Genomic DNA, 19364 nt, shown 5'->3' with positions numbered 1-19364 from the left:
CTGGGGATCAAACTCAGGGCCTCTCACCTGAAGGGCAAGTGCTCTACCATGGAGCTACATCCCCAACCCAGTTCTTCATTTTGATTTTTAGAAATTTTAATCCTGGTATTTTTATTTGGTTCTTTTTTATAAATACTAAATTGCTTTTAGTTTTCTGTATCCTTGCTAATATTCTCAATCTTGTGGTTTGTTACTTAAAATAAAAAACATGATTGCCTTATGATCTGTGTCTGAGAATTCCTATAGTGGGTTTGTTTGATGGTTATTTATCTTCTTGTAGATACTCATGTTATTTACTTTCCATGTCAGTATTTTAAGTGCAGTGCTCAAAAAAACATTTTCTTGTCTAAATGAATCTTTTTAAAAACATGTTTTTTTTTAAAAAAAAAAAAACCTGTAGGTACTTTGAAGCTTAAGACACTGGTATATAGCTTTAGAAATGATTTATTTTTGTTTTTGCCATATGCCTGTGGGTGATTCAGTGAGGAATATGAGTGAAATTTATCTGTCTCTGAAATAGTTGTTCCTTTGGAATCTTTATGGCCCATTTGAGACTACTTATTGGCCAAAACATCATATCATATCTAGAAAATACTTGAGATAAAAGAGATTTATAATGAATCATACAATTCTATATAGCTACTTTGTAAACAATCTGCTGATAGATAATGACTGTCACTTTGGTACTAAGTCCTGGCTATTTTTGAGACAAGAACTAAAGTTTGCTCTTGGAATGGATAAAAATATTTTGTGCTATTATGTCTCATTTTTCCCAGTCAGTAACACATGACTATTTTCCAGAGGTAACAATTTTCAAATCTCATCTTGTTTTCTGTTTGTTTTTGATAATTCAAACCTAAATGAGGACTGGGATATGGCTCAGTGATAGAGCACTCGCCTGGAATGCATGAGGCCCTGGGTTCGAGCCCCAGAACTGAAAAAAAAAAAAAATTCTTAAATGAAGTTTGAATTGATAAAGTAGAACATGTAATCATTAGAGTTGATGTTCTATGGGTTGGAATAAGAAGAAATAATTAACTTTTTGTATGTTGTTAGGCAAGAGAAAACAAATCTGGGTGGAACACAGTTGAGGACTTTCAGAAACTGAAAGATAACATGAAGTACTTGCTAAGAGAAAAGGCAGCAAAAGTTTGAACAAAGTTTAATGATTATGAAGTTACAAGGTGACCCCGGCTATTTAGTCCTCTCTTCTTTCTAAAAAGTCATGCAGGAAGCATTACAGTGGAAGAACCTCAGAAGGTGAAGATCACCCCCCCCCCCTTTTTTTTTAGTTATAGGTGGACACAATATCTTTATTTATTTATTTATTTTTATGTGGCGCTGAGGATCAAACCCAGTGCCTCACACGTGCAAGGCAGGCACTCTACCACTGAGCTATAGCCCCAGCCCCACTCTGCCTTTCTTTATAGGACTTCTTGGGGTGGGGGGAGCAGAACTGACCATTTAGTTTTCTCCCATCCTCTGAGACTGAAGAACTTGAGGCTGTAGGACAAGTTAGGAATATACAGGGTAACCTGTGACAATAGCAGCAAACAAGTTGTCTTAATTGGAATTCAGTAATTTGTTAATTCCTAAAACAGGTGCTTTATAACAACAGAATGATTCCAAGAGGAACTTACTTTTACATCAGTCACTGAATTCTTCCATGTCTGTATACATATATTTATACATTTAACAAATTAACCTTACTGGGAATGATAAAAACATACAAAAAATGCAATTTAGTAGAGGATTCATAATGTTTACTCTTGTTTTCGTCATTTTCATACTGTTGACAGTGACAGAATATCATCTCACTGATGAACTTGGCTTGCTCAATAATTGTTTATTCAGTTGACCAGGTTCTTTATACTTGTAGCCTCAGCCAAGAATGCTCTTTTATCTTTATTGGGCTGGCTCTCATCCTTTAGATCTTAGCTCAAATGCAATGTTTTGACCTTATCTTAAAGAAGCAGCCCCTCCACCATTGTCTAAATATCTTACTTCTTTTTTATGTTTACTAATGTATTAAACTACCTGGCTATTTGATTAACAGATAGGAATCAGTGAGAGTAATCAGAGAAGAAAGTGGATGGACTAAGGATATAATTTTGAGGTAAAATAGCCAGGATTTGTTGGTAAAATTTGCATAGTATATGTATGTATTTGGGAAATGGGGTCAGTGTTCAAAAATCAAGAAAGATTCATAAGATTTTTTTTTTTTGTACCAGAGTTTTGAACTCAGGGGAACTTGACCACTGAGCCACATCCTCAGCCCTATTTTGAATTTTATTTAGAGACAGGGTCTGAGTTGCTTAGCACCTGGCTTTTGCTAAAGCTGACTTTGAACTCGAAATCCTCCCTGCCTCAGGCTCCAAGACGACTGGGATTACAAGTGTGTGTCATCTCTTCTGAGGAAGAGGTGCCAATCAAGATTTATTATTCGGGATAATTGAAATCTGAGTATTGAGTTAGATAACTAAATAGAGCTATTAAGTATACAATTGGATATGTGACTCTGGAACTAAGAGGAGGAGTCTAGGCTTGAAAAATAAGTTTGGTATCATCAGTTCATTAGCATAAAGACAGGCACTGTTCATCAGGCAAAAATTAAGCAATATAAAACTAGTATAGAAATATCAATATCTAAAGAAGAATTTAACAATAGAAACAATAGGAATAAAGAGAGAGATTACCCAATGAAGAGAGAAGTGGTCTATGAAAAAAACATAAATTTATGTTCATTAAAGCATTGTGTATAATAGCAAAAAATGTCCTTCATTAAGAAACTAATAAATAAAACATTTAATATCCACACAATAAAACATGATTAAATTAAGAAGATCATGGAGCCAGGTGTGGTGGCTTATGCCTTTGATCCTAGCTACTCATGAAGTTGAGGCAGGAGGATTTCTAGTTTGAGGTCAGTATGTTCAACATAGTGAGATTTCATCTTACATCTAAAAAAACATAGAATTCACTTACAGAACAGTAAAACTTTAAAGTAAAAATTTAAAAACATTTTTTTTTTGTATACCAGTAAGTGAAACTTAAAATACACAGGTGAACTGCAAGGATGCATGTCAAAATAATGAGAGCTACTGGAAAAATGGGAAAGAAAATATGGTTCCATTACTAGTAATGTTTTATTTTACAAAGGTATGAAACAATTAAGCCAAAATATTAGCATTTCCTAGGAAATGACAGTAGTTGATAGTAATTTTTTCCTGTGACTTTATGTCAAACCAACAAAAAAGATAATATCATTTCACAATTAATTTGCAAGTGTTGTTTGCCTTTTAATGGTAGAAAATATAAACATTTGGGTTAAGTGGCTCAGTGTTTGCTAACACTGTTCTTTATAATTCCAATTTTTAAATTCTGAACTTTTAACAACTAAATAATTCTTAGTTTCACCCTCATTAAATATTCTAGTGATTTCTCAAATCATTAGTTGACAGAGGGAAGAGATAAAAAGATAAAGAATTTATATGGGTTCTAGGGAGTGTTTTGATTGTAACTCAATTATTACAGTCTCTTATTTATATTTTTATATTTTAATTTTTTGTTTTAAGATAGAGAGAGAGAATAGAGAGAGAGATTTTTAAATATTTATTTTTCAGTTTTTGGTGGACACAACATCTTTATTTTATTTTATGTGGTGCTGAGGATTGAACCCCGCGCCCTGAGATGCCAGGCCAGCGCGTTACCGCTTCAGCCACATCCCCAGCCCCATATTTTTATATTTTAAATATGAAAGTCAAATTCTTAAGTCACAAAATTATATAAACAATGTTACCCAGAACTTTGACAGAAGTCACTGATTGATAAACTTGGTTTTGCAGATTTCAGACTTTTGGCGTCTGGACATCATCCAATGGTTCTTTTTCTTTTTTAACCAACATCTGGTTCCAAGCAATAGGAGAAGAGATAAAATTGTGATTTAGATGTAATTTTATTTCAGTTCTTGACACAATCTATTATGTTAAAACAATATGTGCTATTTTTTTTTTTTTTGTTGTACCAGGGATTAAACTCAGGGGCACTAGACCACTGAGTCACATCCCCAGTCCTATTTTGTATTTTATTTAGAGACAGGGCTCACTGAGTTGCTTAGCACTTCGCTTTCTAGTGAGGCTGACTTTGAACTCATGATCCTCTTGTCTCAGCCTCCGGAGCTGCTGAGATTACAGGAGTAGTCCAGGGTGCCTGGGGACTAAAACAATGTCTTTCTTAATTTGCAGATGTATACATTAGTCAAAAAATAGAGAACCTAAATACAAAACAAAACAAACAAACAAACAAAAAAATCCAAGCCCAATCTGTGATTGTGGATATTTTCCACCCTACCTTTAAAAAGAGTTCTGAGAGTTGCATGTTAAGAGAAGGGAAACTGTAGAGACTCCAAATTGAAAAGTTTTAAAAAATTGAGAACTTTCAATGGTGAGATTATGAATAATTGTTATTTCATTCTCTACATTGTGCTGCACTTTCCCAAAGTTTCTGTTAGGAAGATATGTTCTGAAAGGATAGAAAATGAATTTCAAAAGGAAGAACATGTCATAAATGAATAGACGATAAATAAAATAATAAATATTTCTTTCTAGGATATTGCATCAACCAAACATTAACTGATTCATCAGCTAAAATTCTCGCCTTCTATCAGCCACACGTAGCCACCAAATTGGCTGAAAGAATCATCTGAACCACATTTCCCATAATTCCTCCCTCACTAAGCTCCCAGAAACCCAAACGCTTAAAAATCTGCACTACAACCCTAAGGAAGTTAACCCGCCTCCTCACTCGGTCCCGGCCATTCACGATTAGTCCCGCCCCACCAACTCGGCTTCAGGCTGCTGATTGGATAGGACTGAGGGCAGACTGGGCTCTGACAGCAGGCGCGGAGGCGTGGCCACAGACGCACAGAAATTCCGCCCACGCTCTGGCGGCAACCATGTATGGAACCCTGCCGCTCCTCGCGCGGTCTAGTCGCTTCCTGCGGGACCCAGCTGCTGCCTTAGCTCCTGGCTTGGGTGGCGTGGCCGTCCTCCCACTCCGGCCCCTGAACGCCGCTCGAATGGTGAGCGCAGGCGGCCCGTGGGTCGGCCTTGCAGCGGTGACCTTCAGTCAGCGCTGTAGTCGGCCTGGACGCCCGCGGGCTGGCGGGAGGGTTGCCTCGGGAAGCCAGGTTCTGCGCCCGCGCCAGCGTGGCCGCCTCCCACTCTGACGCTTTTTCAGCGCGGGGAAGGAACTTTCCCCCGAGGGCCCGGGGACCTGGCGGTGAGGTTCTGCCGGGCCAGCGTGGCTTTTACCCTCAACTCCAACGGGCGAGCCCAGGCTCGTTTGGGGGTACCACGCCTCAGTCGCCTTTGCTGCTTTCCCTCTATTTTTGCGTGGGTCCCGACCCGGCGCTACCTCGTGGACCATGCTGGGCTAGGAGGAGGATGCGGGGAGAGGGCTAGCTGACACTGGCTCTGTGCTCATCCTTTGGCCTCTTGGTCCGCAAGGGTGCTTTGGACTGCTCTCAGGCCCTCCAAAGGAGTAGAAGTCTTAGGAACTTAAAATTATATTTCTCTTGCGATTGTTAAATTTGTAGGCTAATAAGGTTTCCCGAAACCATTATGTTTGTAAAACCCAGAAATCCGTGAACAGCATGTTTGAGGAGATGGGATAGGACCTCACTATAGCTGAATCAGTACTTTTGATTTAGAAAGGCAGCTAAGGAATTTAAAAGTTCCAAGTTCAGAGTATGACATGCTTACTTTAACGAGCTCTTTGATCGTTAGAATGTCACCTTAGAAGTAATTCAGCCTTTAAAAAACATTAAATTCGTGAGTGTGTGCGTGTTTGGGTTTTTTTTGTTTTGTTTGGCTAGGAAAAGTTCCAGAATTTAATTATAATTTAGGAGGTTCCAGAAATTAATAATGCTTTAAGAAGAGTACAGTTCTTTACTACACCAAAGGATAGCATGTGCTTTGCAATCCCAGATGTGATTACAAATCCTCTACTACTCAAAAAGTTAAGACTTGGAGCAAATTGTCTTTGCACTTGTTTCCACAGGTATACAAAATTGAGGTAATTACAGCTATTCAGCAAGATTGTACATGGGAAAATACCATGTAGTGAGTATTCATTAAATATGCTTCATCTAGGGCCAAGATATTTCCTGGACAATAAACTGGAAGATGCTTCAATGGAATCACTATACCCAAAACTACAAAGTCTAGGATGCTTTTGTATTCCTGGAACTACCTGCTGTAGTAATTTTAGTGCATTTTAGAATCTTTAAATTTTTAAAAATTCATTTCTTAACTATTTAATTTATGTAAAGGAAGCAGGAGACCTTATGAATATCCTTTTAGAGTAGGTGTCAAAAATAGCACTACCTTGCTTTTAGGGTGGTAATGGGGATAGATTTTTTTCCCCCAGAGTTCTAATACTACAAAGGAGAAAAAAGGTCTTGAGAGAATATTTAATAGGGAGACCAGCTGTGATCTTACTTTGTGGATGGGGAAGTTCTCCATTTTTTTGAAGGTCATTTCATTGATGATTTTTCAGGATGGCCATAAAGTCTGAAAGATAAATATTTTGTATTACCATGTAATATCAATAAACCACTTACTGTATATTTGCCTATTTTGAGACTTGGTCCTCTATGTTTTAAGACCAAACAGTCTTTCACAAAGAATCTGAAAACAACACAATGAAGTTAGTTTTTATCTACTAAGTCCTTTTGCATGAGGAATAAATCGCACCTCTTTTTTTTTTTTTTTTTTTTTGTACTGGGAATTGAGCCTAGAGGTGTTTAACCAACCACTGAGTCATATCTTCAGCCCTTTTTAATATTTATTTTGAGACAGTCTTGCTTAGTTGCTGAGGCTGGCTTTGAACTTGTGATCCTCGTGCCTCAGTCTCCCAAGGCACTGGGATTATAGGCGAGTGCCACCAAACCCAGCTTGAAAATCATTTTACATTATTTTCATGAAATAAACATGGGTTAGTTAAATTTTATCCATGAATTTGCGTAGGGACATCTTACAGGCCTTAGGGGTCTGTATTTTTTGGCTGACCTTTCTGTTTAGCCTATCATGCAGATTTGGAGAGGAGAACCTGAGGTCACTGGGGTTAGTGGCTGTTAACAAATACTTGGTATTTCTAGGCTGCAGAGCAATCCTATTGTGGTGAATGCTGGACACATCACTCACTCATTCCCCAGGAGGGAAGTAGTTTTATATAAATAAATAGGGATGTCCCTGAAACAAATGGAAATTCCCACCTTTATGCTTGCCCTGTCCTTACTGGTTTAATTCTTAAAATCATGGCATTAATTCTTTTTTTTTTTTTTTAAAGAAAGAGTGGGGGAGAGAGAGAGAAAGAGAGAATTTTTTAATATTTATTTTTTAGTTCTCGGCGGACACAACATCTTTGTTTGTATGTGGTGCTGAGGATCGAACCCGGGCCGCACGCATGCCAGGCGAGCGCGCTACCGCTTGAGCCACATCCCCAGCCCCATGGCATTAATTCTTAAAGCAGCTGCCTTTTCCTTGAAATTCTGCTCTCTAAATTGTGGCATATGAAGACAGTTTCCAAAAAGACCAAAATGCTCATATTGTGTGAACTAAAAGCATTTTTAGAGGTGACATTCATTGTTGATAATTTTCTCTAAGTCCCAGGCCACTGGGAACAGGTTATACACGTGACAATATGAGAAGATTTTGAAAACATACAAGTGTTTTTCAAACCTGAGGTCAACTCGGGAATTTGTGAAATCAATATAGGGAGTGAATAACCAGCATTGGGTTTTTTTATTTTTTTTGAGAGAAAAAAAATTTTTTAATATTTATTTTTTTTTAGTTTTCGGCAGACACAGCATCTTTGTTTGTATGTGGTGCTAAGGACCGAACCCGGGCCGCACGCATGCCAGGCGAGCGCGCTAACACTTGAGCCACATCCCCAGCCCAGCATTGGTTTTATTTATTTTTTTAATAGAGTAACAAAAGATAGAATAAGAGTACATGGTATAAATTGTTTCATGGAATTTTTATTTCAGGTTTGTGTGCATATATGTTTATATACTGAATCATGATATAAAGGTTTTTTCTTCATTAAAAAAAAATGTTTGAAGAAACTTTGTAATTACCTTAACCAAGTTCAGTGTTCCTCTATTTATATGTGTGCTTATCTAACAGATTCTAGGTATCACCCACATAGGTATCACCTCCTCTGACGGTTTTTGCTAATTCCTGGTACTTAGTGCAACTTTCTGATAGAATATAAATGACCTCATCTTTCTAATTTTCTTAGTGTGAACCAGTGGTTTCTTAAGTGGAATATCACATACATCCTGCTGTTCCCTTCAGGAGGTTCTTCTACCTTTCAAAATAACATATTCAGATCATTGAAATACAGTTAGAGTAGTCATACCCCAGGAAACATATATCCATACAGGCATCATTTTTGTAAGACACACTCTATCTTTCTGTTATGCATTGGATTCAACCCTCTTTTTAGGTTTGTTGTACATAGCCTCAATAATGTTTTGCAGCACTGCTTCTGTTTCTGTCTTACCTGTTTGTACAACCTATATATTCTCTTGGGTTAAATACAGAGAACTCTTTGGTTTTCAGGATAGTTTGTTACTAGCTAACTAAGCTACTGCAAACTTTGTGGTGCTGGGCTTTGTGCATTGTTGGGCAAGCATTCTACCACTGAGCCACTTCCCTGGACCCAGTGTTTGTTCTTTTTGCATATTTGGGATTTTAAAATTATTATAAAGAAGTGTATTTTTTGAAGTATTTGCTGAGATTGGGATTTCAGCCACAAATGACTTCTGTACTTTCTTAATGATTGATTGGTGTCAAAATCCTAAGATATGATTGAGACTATTATTTCTTGATTTGTAATTACACAAAGGTTTAAACTGAAGAACAGAACTGAAACTCATTCACCTAAATCTTTCTGAGTAACTATGAATGGTTCTGAATTTTATCACAATAACCTGTTTTTAGGGGACAATGTCTGTTTTATGATGAAAATATAATTTTGAACACAAAAAAAATGATGATATAAATTTAAGAAATCAAACCAGATTTCACAAACCAATGATGAAAACCAGTTTACCTTCTCTAGAGCCAGCCTTTTGGTGCTCTTTTTTAACAAGATAATGAAGAGAAAGAAGGACCTCAGTTTTCTTGGCTGGTGCTGTTGTCATTGCTAATGTTATTGTTTCAAAGTATCTTTTAACATACAAAGATTTCTGCCTTTAGTATCCAAAACAAAGACTGCAGTGTAAAATATTTATATTTGTGCATATGGTTTACAGGGTGGGAGACAAGTTGGTATATAATGATGTCCACCTAATTGAACTGACATAGCTCATCTCTCCTTGGGTGTACATTTATTATGATTTATAAATGAGAAAAGCTGACTTGGAGAAGGTGACACAGCTACTAAGTGGTGAGCTGTCTGATTGCAAGGTCTGAACTATTTGTTATACTATGCTCATACATAGTGTTTGTAGACCATATCTGAGCTTTTTAAAAATATGTTTACAAATTTCAAACTGTTATTTTGCAAAAGTTCCAGTGAAACGAACATTAAATTAGATTAGGTTCGAATTAGCCAAATCTTGACCAGTACACAGTAGGCACACTGCTAAGTGGAAAAGATTACTGCTGTAGTTCAAAGATTTTTCTTGTATTTGTCATCTGCATAGTATTTGAATTCTGTAGTCTGTCCTTAACATCTGCATTAATACTTTATCAATTTCTCAAGGAAAGATCTGAAAGCAGGGAGCGGAATGAGAATACAAACAAAATTTATGGTCAAAATTATGTGCTACTTCTATTCTTTTTCCTTATAGCTCATAAGATGCTATTGCTTTTGATACTGGGTTTCTTTCAGGTTGTAACAGCATCTTCTCCTTGTCTTTTAGGCAAGCCAAAATTCCTTCCGAATTGAATATGATACCTTTGGTGAACTGAAAGTCCCAAATGATAAATATTATGGCGCCCAGACTGTGAGATCTACAATGAACTTTAAGATTGGAGGTGTGACAGAACGCATGCCAGTAAGTGGCTTTTGTGAAAATGTTGGCTTATTTTAGATGAACTAGGGGCTATATTCAAATGGATCACTCTACCTCAAAAATAAATATTTTACACAGTTAAATTTAGGTTTATTAAGAAAACTGGCTTCATGAATAAAAACTTGTTTTCTTTCATTAAAATGACATAACTTTTTGAAGTTTTAATATGCTATTATTTTTTAACCATGACTTTGAATATTTTAAATTCTTGATAGAACTAAATGATTATCTTTTTATTTTTACTGGATGTTTATAGATTTTTGCTAGAATTTTACAGTTTGCAAACAATTTTTATTTGAATATTCAATTTCTTTTTTCATTTTACTGATGTAAAACCAGGGTTTTTCTTTAATTTTATACTTTGTGTCTTGATTTTTGTTCTCAGAAAAGTGTCCATTACACACTTACCCTAAAACATTACTACTCATCAATTTCCAGCTAATAGATAATACAAACTTGTTCAATGCCACCCAAATGATTAAATGATTAAAAAACTTCCTAATACATTTCATTAAATGTGAGATGCCATCAAATAGAAGATGGACCAGCTATACCACTAAAAAAGAAAAAGCGAAAGTTGTGATATGTCATTGATTATGAGATGCATCTTGATTTCAGAGATTTTAACGTGTGAAAAGAGTTGATGAAATATATTACATATCCTAATGGAGTCCAACCGGAGTATGAAAAATAGTCAATGCAGGATTGCAGGATAGGCTAGTAAGCCTAGAAGTAGCAGGCTTCATCCGGTGAGCTATTGTTTACCAGTTATCTTCTGAATCTACTTTTTATCCTGAATAATTTTAACTTCCATATTTTAACTCATGACTAAGCCTTCAAGACCAAATCTTGACTTGGTTTTAGAATTTTGTGACAGGGGACTAAATCTTTGAAGAAATTTTTTTATCATTGCCATGGATAGCCTGTTTTGTGATGAAGTAAATAGGGTCAGGCTCCGTGTTTGAGTAGCAAAGATAGAAACTAACCCTGAAATATTCCTGTATAATTCAACACCTGGGATTTTTTTATTATCCTGCTTTAATCAGCAAGTTGTGTGGTTTTAAGGGTACACTGTTTGCTGCTTTTACTCTAGAAGACAGGGCAGACATTCAGATTATATGTCTGTGAGATTGTTGCCTGGGGAATCAATTTAGTCACATATGACCTCATCTATATTAATTTCCTGAACTTTATTAAATGTTAGACTCTGTGTATCCTGAACTTAATAGTATGATTAAACCCCATCTCTTTATACCTGAGGTCCAAGAGGAAAACAAACCCAAAAAAGATTATTGATTTTATACTTGATCTTAGCAGAAAGGCCCAAAGGTAATGAGATTATGAATTTCTAATATGAGTAGATTATCATGATTCTTCTTTTCTCCCCCGTGATGTACTGTGCTAATTTATCTTATTGTATTTAGTAAAACTTTCACTACTATAACCTTGTCTTATTTTTATGAGTCCATTAACACTAGGGTCAATCTGTCCATTCACATAGTCAGTGTTATTTGGCATTTGGTTATAATTAGGTGGTGATTTGACACATTGTTTGTTCATGTTTAAATGTTTTAAGTTTCTAATCAGTTGTTAGCCATTTGTCTCCATTTTGTTTGAGTAAAACATGTTTTAATTTTAGTTATTTATAATTCAAAATAAAATCGTTTATTTTTTCTTTTCTGTTTGCTTCTCAGCTTATAATCACTGTGGTTCAGGTGTATATGTTTAATATATCTTGTTCTTTTCTTTGTTTTTTCCACATTGATTCTCTATCAAGGACTATAGATTTATAAAACTATAGTTTTATAAATTCATTGTTCTCTTCCTCACTTCCTTTTCTCCCTTCTGTTCTTTCAAACTTGACTTGGGATCTGTGCCAGTCTATGTTACTAATTTTGGTAAGAATTCATAGGTCAATTCTCTGACAGAAATCAAGTTTTTTCATTGAAATCCCATCTAAATTTATTCAATTTATCCTTTTAAAGTTTTCTGAAGTAATTTGTATTAGAAAATGAAAAGACTTGGCCAGATGCAGTGGTATACCCCTGTAATCCCAGTGACTAATGAGGTTGAGGCAGGAGGATCAAGAGTTCAAAGCCAGCCTCAGCAATTTATCGAGGCACTTAGCAACTCAGTGAGACCCTGTCTTTAAATAAAATGCAAAAGAGGGCTAGGGATGTGGCCCAGTGGTTAAGCACCCCTGTGTTCAATCCCCAGTGGAAAAAAAATAGTAAAAGAAAGAAATGAAAAGATTTGCATACTAAAAAATGAAAGTATAAAGATACATATTTATGTATCTGATATATAGAGATATTTATATATCTGATTTATATATCCGTATGTGTTTTAAAGTCTAGAGAATCCTGGGTTTAAAAACAAAAATATGAGAGAAATTTCTAGTGACTTACTGACTGTCACATCTACACTAACTAGACTATGTTGTTTATTGGTTTTGGGGTAAGATGATAGCCATTCAGCAACTGGTTATCTCAATAGTGATAATACTGTGGAATCATATTTCGTATTTTGCAAGAAAAAATAATGGCTCTTGCTGGGAAATGAGTGAATACTATTTGTTTTGAATGCATAGTATATGAAATAAATAAGAATTTTAGTGTATACATATAAAAAACTAAAATGAATAGTTTATATGTGAATATGAATGTGCATGTGTATGGGTATGTGAGACATACACATATGTGAAGACTCAATATATTTGCTTTTGTTTAGTTCTTTTGGTTCATTATGTATTTATCTGTAATCTTTCTCTGTGTTCTAAACATTTGAGGATCATTGTGTTAATTAAGTTACTGTTTTAGGTACAGTTTTGCAACTACATAAAATAATGTTTGTGCTTACCTAAAATTGCAAATTTGAAGTATTTTTCTGATTAATATTTTAGATCCCAGTTATTAAAGCTTTTGGCATCTTGAAGCGAGCCGCTGCTGAAGTAAATCAGGATTACGGTCTTGATCCAAAGATTGCTAATGCAATAATGAAGGCAGCAGATGAGGTAGGAGGTGATAACTATATTGGCTTAATGGCATGGGACTTGTGTCTTCCATTGATATTGATAAACCCTGCTAATAGGAAAGGGCACTGAATCCTTTTTAAATTTTTTTCCCCTTTTTTATTCTTTTTTGATACACATGACAGTGGAAGTATATTTTGACATATACACATGGAGTAGAAATTATTCTAATTAGGATCCCATTCTTGTGTTTATACATGATGTGGAGGTTCACTGGTCGTGTTCATATATGAACATAGCAAAGTTCATTCTACTTTCTCTCCTATTCCCATCCCCTCTCCCTTCTTTTCATTCCCCTTTGTCTACTCCAAAGAACTTCTGTTCTTCCCTCCTCCCTCCTCCCTTATTGTGTATTAGCATCCACATATCAGAGAGAACATTCGGCCTCTGGGTTTTTGGAATTGGCCTATTTCACTTAGTTCCATCTACTTAGCAGCAAATTAAGGCACTGAATTCTTGAGTTAATGAATTTCCAGATAAGATGGCTGTATTGTTGTTTGGTAAGGATATTAATATGGTGCTTAAAATACTATATTGTGGCAGAATTTCTGGATTATTTTATGTCCTTTAAGCTTCTTGACTTTAGTTGTTGTTATATTATGTTGGGTGCCTGTAATCCCAGCTATTTGGAAGTCTGTGGCAGCAGAATGAAAGTTCCCAAGGCCAGCCTGGGCAACTGAGTGAGACTCAAAATAAAAAGTTAAAAAGGACCTGGGGATGTAGCTCAGTGGTAGAGTACCCCTGGGTTAAATCCTCACTGACTGCAAAAAAAAAAAAAAAGGAAAGAAAATGTTTTGAAAAGACAGTAAGCTTTATATTTGATTTCTTATCTCATGAATAAATGATTCCTTTTAAAACTAATTGATTATTTGATAATGCATATCAAGAATATAATTTCACTACTCTACTAATAACATTGTCTTAAGGAAATAATTAGAAGTTAACAGTGTTTTTCATTATAGTGCTATGTAATAATAAAAATAAATTGGATGTGTCTAACCATAACAGCTGCTTATGTAAATTGCATTTATATTGTTATATTATGAATCATAGAAAATTAGTTCTTTAAATATTGGCATAGAACAAATCTTTTTGAGAAATAGGAAATTTTGCAAAATTATTTTTATAATCCTTCACATATGGTGAAGTCAGATATAAAACCTAGCCACATCCTCCCATACACTTTAAATCATCTCTGTTATACATAAATACTATGTAAATGCTATTTTTATACTGTATTGTTTAGAGAATGACAAACAAAAAAGTCTATAAATGTTTGGTACAAACATAATTTTCTTTCTTTTTTTTTTTTTCCAAATATTTTTATTCTGTGCTATTGTATATAGCACAATCCCACAAATACTGAGGGCCAACTATATGCACATGTACCCATTGTGGGAGGTAGACATTGGAAGCAGATGCCAACAAGCTAATAGCCATTATTTCTGTAGGATAGAACTAAAATGACTATTATTCTTTCCTCAGTTCTCAGAATTATCTGCACTAATCACCTATTTTTATATAACTAGATAGAAACAGTTTTATTTAAAAATGAACCAGTTGTTCAGTGTAGATTTGTCAAGTGCATTCTGACTTTTTAAGCTAAAATCATTTCAGAACCCACTCTTTTAGGAAGCTTATAATTCAAAGACTAACACATAAGCTGAGAGTATAAAAATATGACAAAAATAGGGGCAAATCTGGGCAGTGCTTGTTTCTACATTTGGCAGTTGCTAATCATTGGACATCTGTGCAATGAAGTAGCTATTAGTGAACTCACATTTTCAAGTCCCTAATTCATTATCCTGCTGACTCTGGTGGTAACATCTGTTGGATATTCCTTCTTAACAATAAATGTATCTAAAGACTATTTGTCTGCCTTAACAGGTGGCCTTCTATTAGAGGAGGCAGTTAGAGAAAAATAAGAAAAATGACTTTGCTTCAGTTTTCAGTTGAAGTCAGTGAGTTGTCATGCTATTCAGAATATATAACATTTCATTTTTAAAGTGTCTGGTTGGAAAAGTGATGTTACAGGAGCTTAGAATTGTGGGACAACTGCATTCAAATGCTGTGGAACCCTTAACAAGTCATTTAACAGATGGAAATAAGTAAACATCTTTAAAATAGTTTTTTTTGTAAATGGATCTGATTTAATCATAATTAGTTAAAATCCCCGAATATTATTTCTTATTTTAAAAATGCTAATTTTTAACATTTTTTTTTTCCTGCAGGTAGCTGAAGGTAAATTAAATGATCATTTTCCTCTTGTGGTATGGCAGACTGGATCAGGAACCCAGACAAATATGAATGTAAATGAAGTCATTAGCAATAGAGCAATTGAAATGTTAGGAGGTGAACTTGGCAGCAAGAACCCTGTGCATCCCAATGACCACGTTAATAAAAGCCAGGTCAGTATGTTTTCTTTTTTTCATTGCAAATTGAAAAGTATGCCTGAGATTATTTTTGTAAGGTCTTTGATAAGGTGAATGTATTTGCTTTATTCTTTAGTGGAAAAGACTTCTAAAGTTTCCTGAATTTCTTTTAGGGGTCTGTTCTTTGTCACAAACTTTATAAAAATTGCTTTTAACACTTCTGTACTGTATTTGTATATTTTTATTGACGCATCTAGTTTTAAATTCTTTATTTTGAAATAATTTCAGACTATTAAAAGAAATGCAAAGATAGTTCAAAGAACTTCTTTACTCCCTTCACCTGCTAATCTTAATATTAAAACATATTATATAACCATAATACATTAATCAAAACTAAGAAATTAATATAAATATAATACTCGCAAACAACAGACTTTTTTAAGAGATTATTTTTAGGGTTTCCCATTTTTCCACCAAGGTCCTTTTTTTTTGTCTTCCAGGATCCATTCCAGACTACATGTTACGTTTAGTTGCACATCCCTTCAATTTTTCTTATCTGTGCTTGTTTCTTATTCTTTTGCTTCGATCCCTTAAGCCTGCTATAACAAAATACCTAGAAAGTCCTCAGATAATATCATCACTTTGGAATTTAGCATTTCAACAGGGGAATTTTGGGGGAACATTGACATTTATACCATAGTGGTCCCTTTTATACTTTTGAAAATAGTAGTCAGGTATTTTGTAGAATGTCCTTTAGTTTTGGTGTGTCTGGTGTTTTCTCATGATTAGACTGAGGTTATGAACTTTGGGCAAGACTGTCATACAAGGTAAGGACCCTTCTTATTGCATCATATCAGGGGTGCAAGATAGCAGCATGAATTAATACTGTTGATGTTAATCTTAGTTATTTGGTTATGGTGATTCTTAATAAAATCTCCACCATTAAATTACTATTTTTCCTCTTCCATACGTTACTTGTTAAAAATGAGGTATTAAGTCCTGCCTTCATTCTAGGCACTACACTTGAGCTTAGTTCCTAGAAGATGGAATATTGAAGAAATTTTGTACATGTGTTATAATCACCACATTAATTAAAAGAGATACTTCAAGACTATGCAAATACCTTCTTTCTCCTGAAACTTTGCCTGTTTATTTTAGCCTTCGTCAATGAATCTTGCCTACAGCACTTACTACTCATGATATTTTAAAAGTGATTTTCAATTTTCCTTCTTTCTACATTTATTAATTCAAGTTTGTTTTTTTTGGTAAGAAAAATTTATCCTTCCCCATTTTATTTACTTATTCAATTATGTTTTTCAGTTTGGATTCATGGATTGTTTATAATCCAGTACTTTTGATATTTACATTATTGCTTAAATTATCTGTTTAGGAACCTATTGAGTTGACTCTTACGTCTTCTAAATCATGTCACTATTTTTTTTCTTACTTTCTGGCCCTGTAAGATATTCCTGGCTTATTGCCTTAGATTTCCCTTGCCCTAACCCTAGAAACTGACGTTTCCAAAGAACTATTGGATAACCTTCTTGAAAAATGATACTTAGAAACCAGGATCTGGGTGTTGGGTATAGTATAATATATTGTAAAGTATTAAAATGAAAGCTTTTTACATGAGTTTATTGGATAAGGATTTTTCAGATTCAGTACTCACCTTTAAATGTGAATTTATTTTATATTCTGCACTCTGTAATCTGTTTCAGAATAATACAGTGTGTGTAGTAAGATGAGAGGATAGAGTAGAGTAACAGATGATACAAGATTGACTACATACAGTATATTGAGTATACTGATAATTGCTGAGTTTAGGTCCATGAGTATTCATTGTAATGGTTATCCTACCATTGTGTTTTACTATTTTCCATAATTTTAAAAAACATAGTTTTAAAGTACAGGATCAATAGTTGAGGAAAGAGTACTGAGTAGACACTATTTGGTTAGGTCTATTTTACCAGTTCCTGAGTATTTTGGCAAGCCATTGTCATTTCTTTGAGAACTTGACTTTCCTATTGTTAAAGTAGTGACCTACCCCATAGAACTCTCCTGAAGTTTAATAAATACATGTGGAAGATTGGATGTACTATTTAATTGAAAGGAGATATTAACTATCATCAAATACAGTTGTTTACTTTGTTTTGCTGTCATTTACTAGTGAGCAAATACGTAACACATTAAATGTACTTGGTTATAATATGTAATACACCCAATATACTTGTATATAATACAGTTCTGAGAACTAGGATGCTTCTTATTTGACTTAAGTGATCTAACTTGCCACATTAAATGTAATTATTACATATTGCCAGTTCCGAAATTATCATTTAGTGAGGTTTCTTTTTTTTTCTTTTTTGAGATTGAGATACTCATTTGTTTTCTGTTGCTCATGATTTAACATTTTATGTTCCTTTTGAAAAATTTCCAACAGAGCTCCAATGATACTTTTCCCACAGCAATGCACATTGCTGCTGCAGTAGAGGTCCATGAAGTACTGTTACCAGGACTACAGAAACTACATGATGCTCTTAATGCAAAATCCAAAGAGTTTGCACAGATCATCAAAATTGGGCGTACTCACACTCAGGATGCTGTTCCACTTACTCTTGGGCAGGTATAGGAGTTTGAATCATTTTATTCAATTTAGGAATTGATAAAAATGGCCATTGTATCACCTTCAAAGTCTTACTGGTTTAAAAGACCAAATTTATAACATTCAAATTCAGTGACAGAGATTGTTCTGTGTTAACCGATCAGTAATTTTTAATAGCTTTCCCTTAGGAAAGGAGCAAAGTGTATTAGCAGTGAGCCACCCTCAAGTTAGACTGCTCAGGTTCAGGTTTTTGTTCTGTGTGAGATATGTGACGTTAGGAAAAGTGGTTAGCCTTCTATGGCTCAGTTTTCTGAGCTATACAATAAAGAAAAGTTGCATTTTAAAGCCGTGTCTCATTTCTCTTTGCATCATTGACTCTTAGTACCATGTGTAATTTCTAAGGAGGAACCATATATGTGTTTGAAACTACTTTTCTCTCTGGCTTCTATTTTTTTTCCTTTTTTTTTTTTTTTTTTAATGCATCACGTTTTGAAAACTATGTTCATTAGGGCCCTGACTCAATCATCTATATAAAATCATCATTCTACCTATCCTGACAGAAAATTCTGTTTTTGTTTGACTTTATCAAAAGCATTTATAGTTGCTTTTATTAAAATTGTCTTTTGAGTTTTTGCCTTTTTCCCTAATCAAAATATACTCCATGAGTGAATCCAACCTCTGTACATGTGTAGATGCATGTGCACATATGATATTATGTCACATGATCAGGTTTCCCTGAAAAGAATTATATCTTTTTAAATGTTTTCTTTAGAACAGTATGAAATCCTAGTACTAATCAAAAATGTTTGTGGTTTTTTAATGTCTTCAGGCAGGAAAGAAAAGACTTAGTGTACTTATATACCTTGGCTTGCCCAGCTTATGTCTTTTGTCCTTGCATAATTGTTAATATGGCCCTTGCTATATTCAAACATGATAAATTTTATGGTTGTTTAAAGTGTATGATGTTTTGGGAACCAATGTGACATTGATAGTAGAATTAAATTTTGTAGTGACACTGTAGTTTTAACTCTACTCTTTCCTTTTCATGTTATTCACTGAGACACTTAGCTTCTCAGGTTCCTGTAAAATGTCTTTATGTTTCTTCTCAGGTTTTTAAATTGAAATTGAATGAAGAAGTTTGTATTTTTCCTTGGGAGAATATTTAGTGTTTTTTCTCAAAGTTTTCTGGGACACAACAATAACAAAAAAACCAATAATTTAATATTGTAAAGTTGTTCTTTTTTAAAGTTTATTTCCTATGTTGTCCTTTCT

The 19364-nt window shown here is 34.6% G+C and overlaps 1 protein-coding gene and 1 long non-coding RNA gene across 2 annotated transcripts in view; one reads left to right on the top strand and one right to left on the bottom strand.

The window, feature by feature from the left end:
- Positions 1-3607: 3607 nt before the first annotated feature.
- On the bottom strand, positions 3608-4940 carry LOC125618462. The gene is made up of 3 exons (XR_007349729.1): positions 4804-4940; positions 4351-4521; positions 3608-4216 (listed from the first exon to the last, which is right to left on the bottom strand). It is a non-coding gene; the product is annotated as an uncharacterized LOC125618462 (long non-coding RNA).
- Positions 4913-19364, top strand: part of Fh (fumarate hydratase) — a 26837-nt gene continuing 12385 nt past the window's right edge. Inside the window, exons 1-5 of the mRNA XM_015483536.2 lie at positions 4913-5080; positions 9935-10069; positions 12990-13100; positions 15350-15526; positions 17931-18113. Coding sequence (XP_015339022.1) covers positions 4955-5080; positions 9935-10069; positions 12990-13100; positions 15350-15526; positions 17931-18113 — 732 coding nt within the window. The 5' untranslated portion in view covers positions 4913-4954. The remainder of the gene's footprint in view (positions 5081-9934; positions 10070-12989; positions 13101-15349; positions 15527-17930; positions 18114-19364) is intronic.

Source organism: Marmota marmota, unplaced genomic scaffold (assembly GCF_001458135.2).
Source record: "Marmota marmota marmota unplaced genomic scaffold, marMar, whole genome shotgun sequence".
Taxonomy (NCBI): Eukaryota; Metazoa; Chordata; class Mammalia; order Rodentia; family Sciuridae; genus Marmota; species Marmota marmota.
The sequence above is the reverse complement of the archived record's forward strand: the minus strand, read 5'-3'. Positions and strand labels throughout refer to the sequence as shown.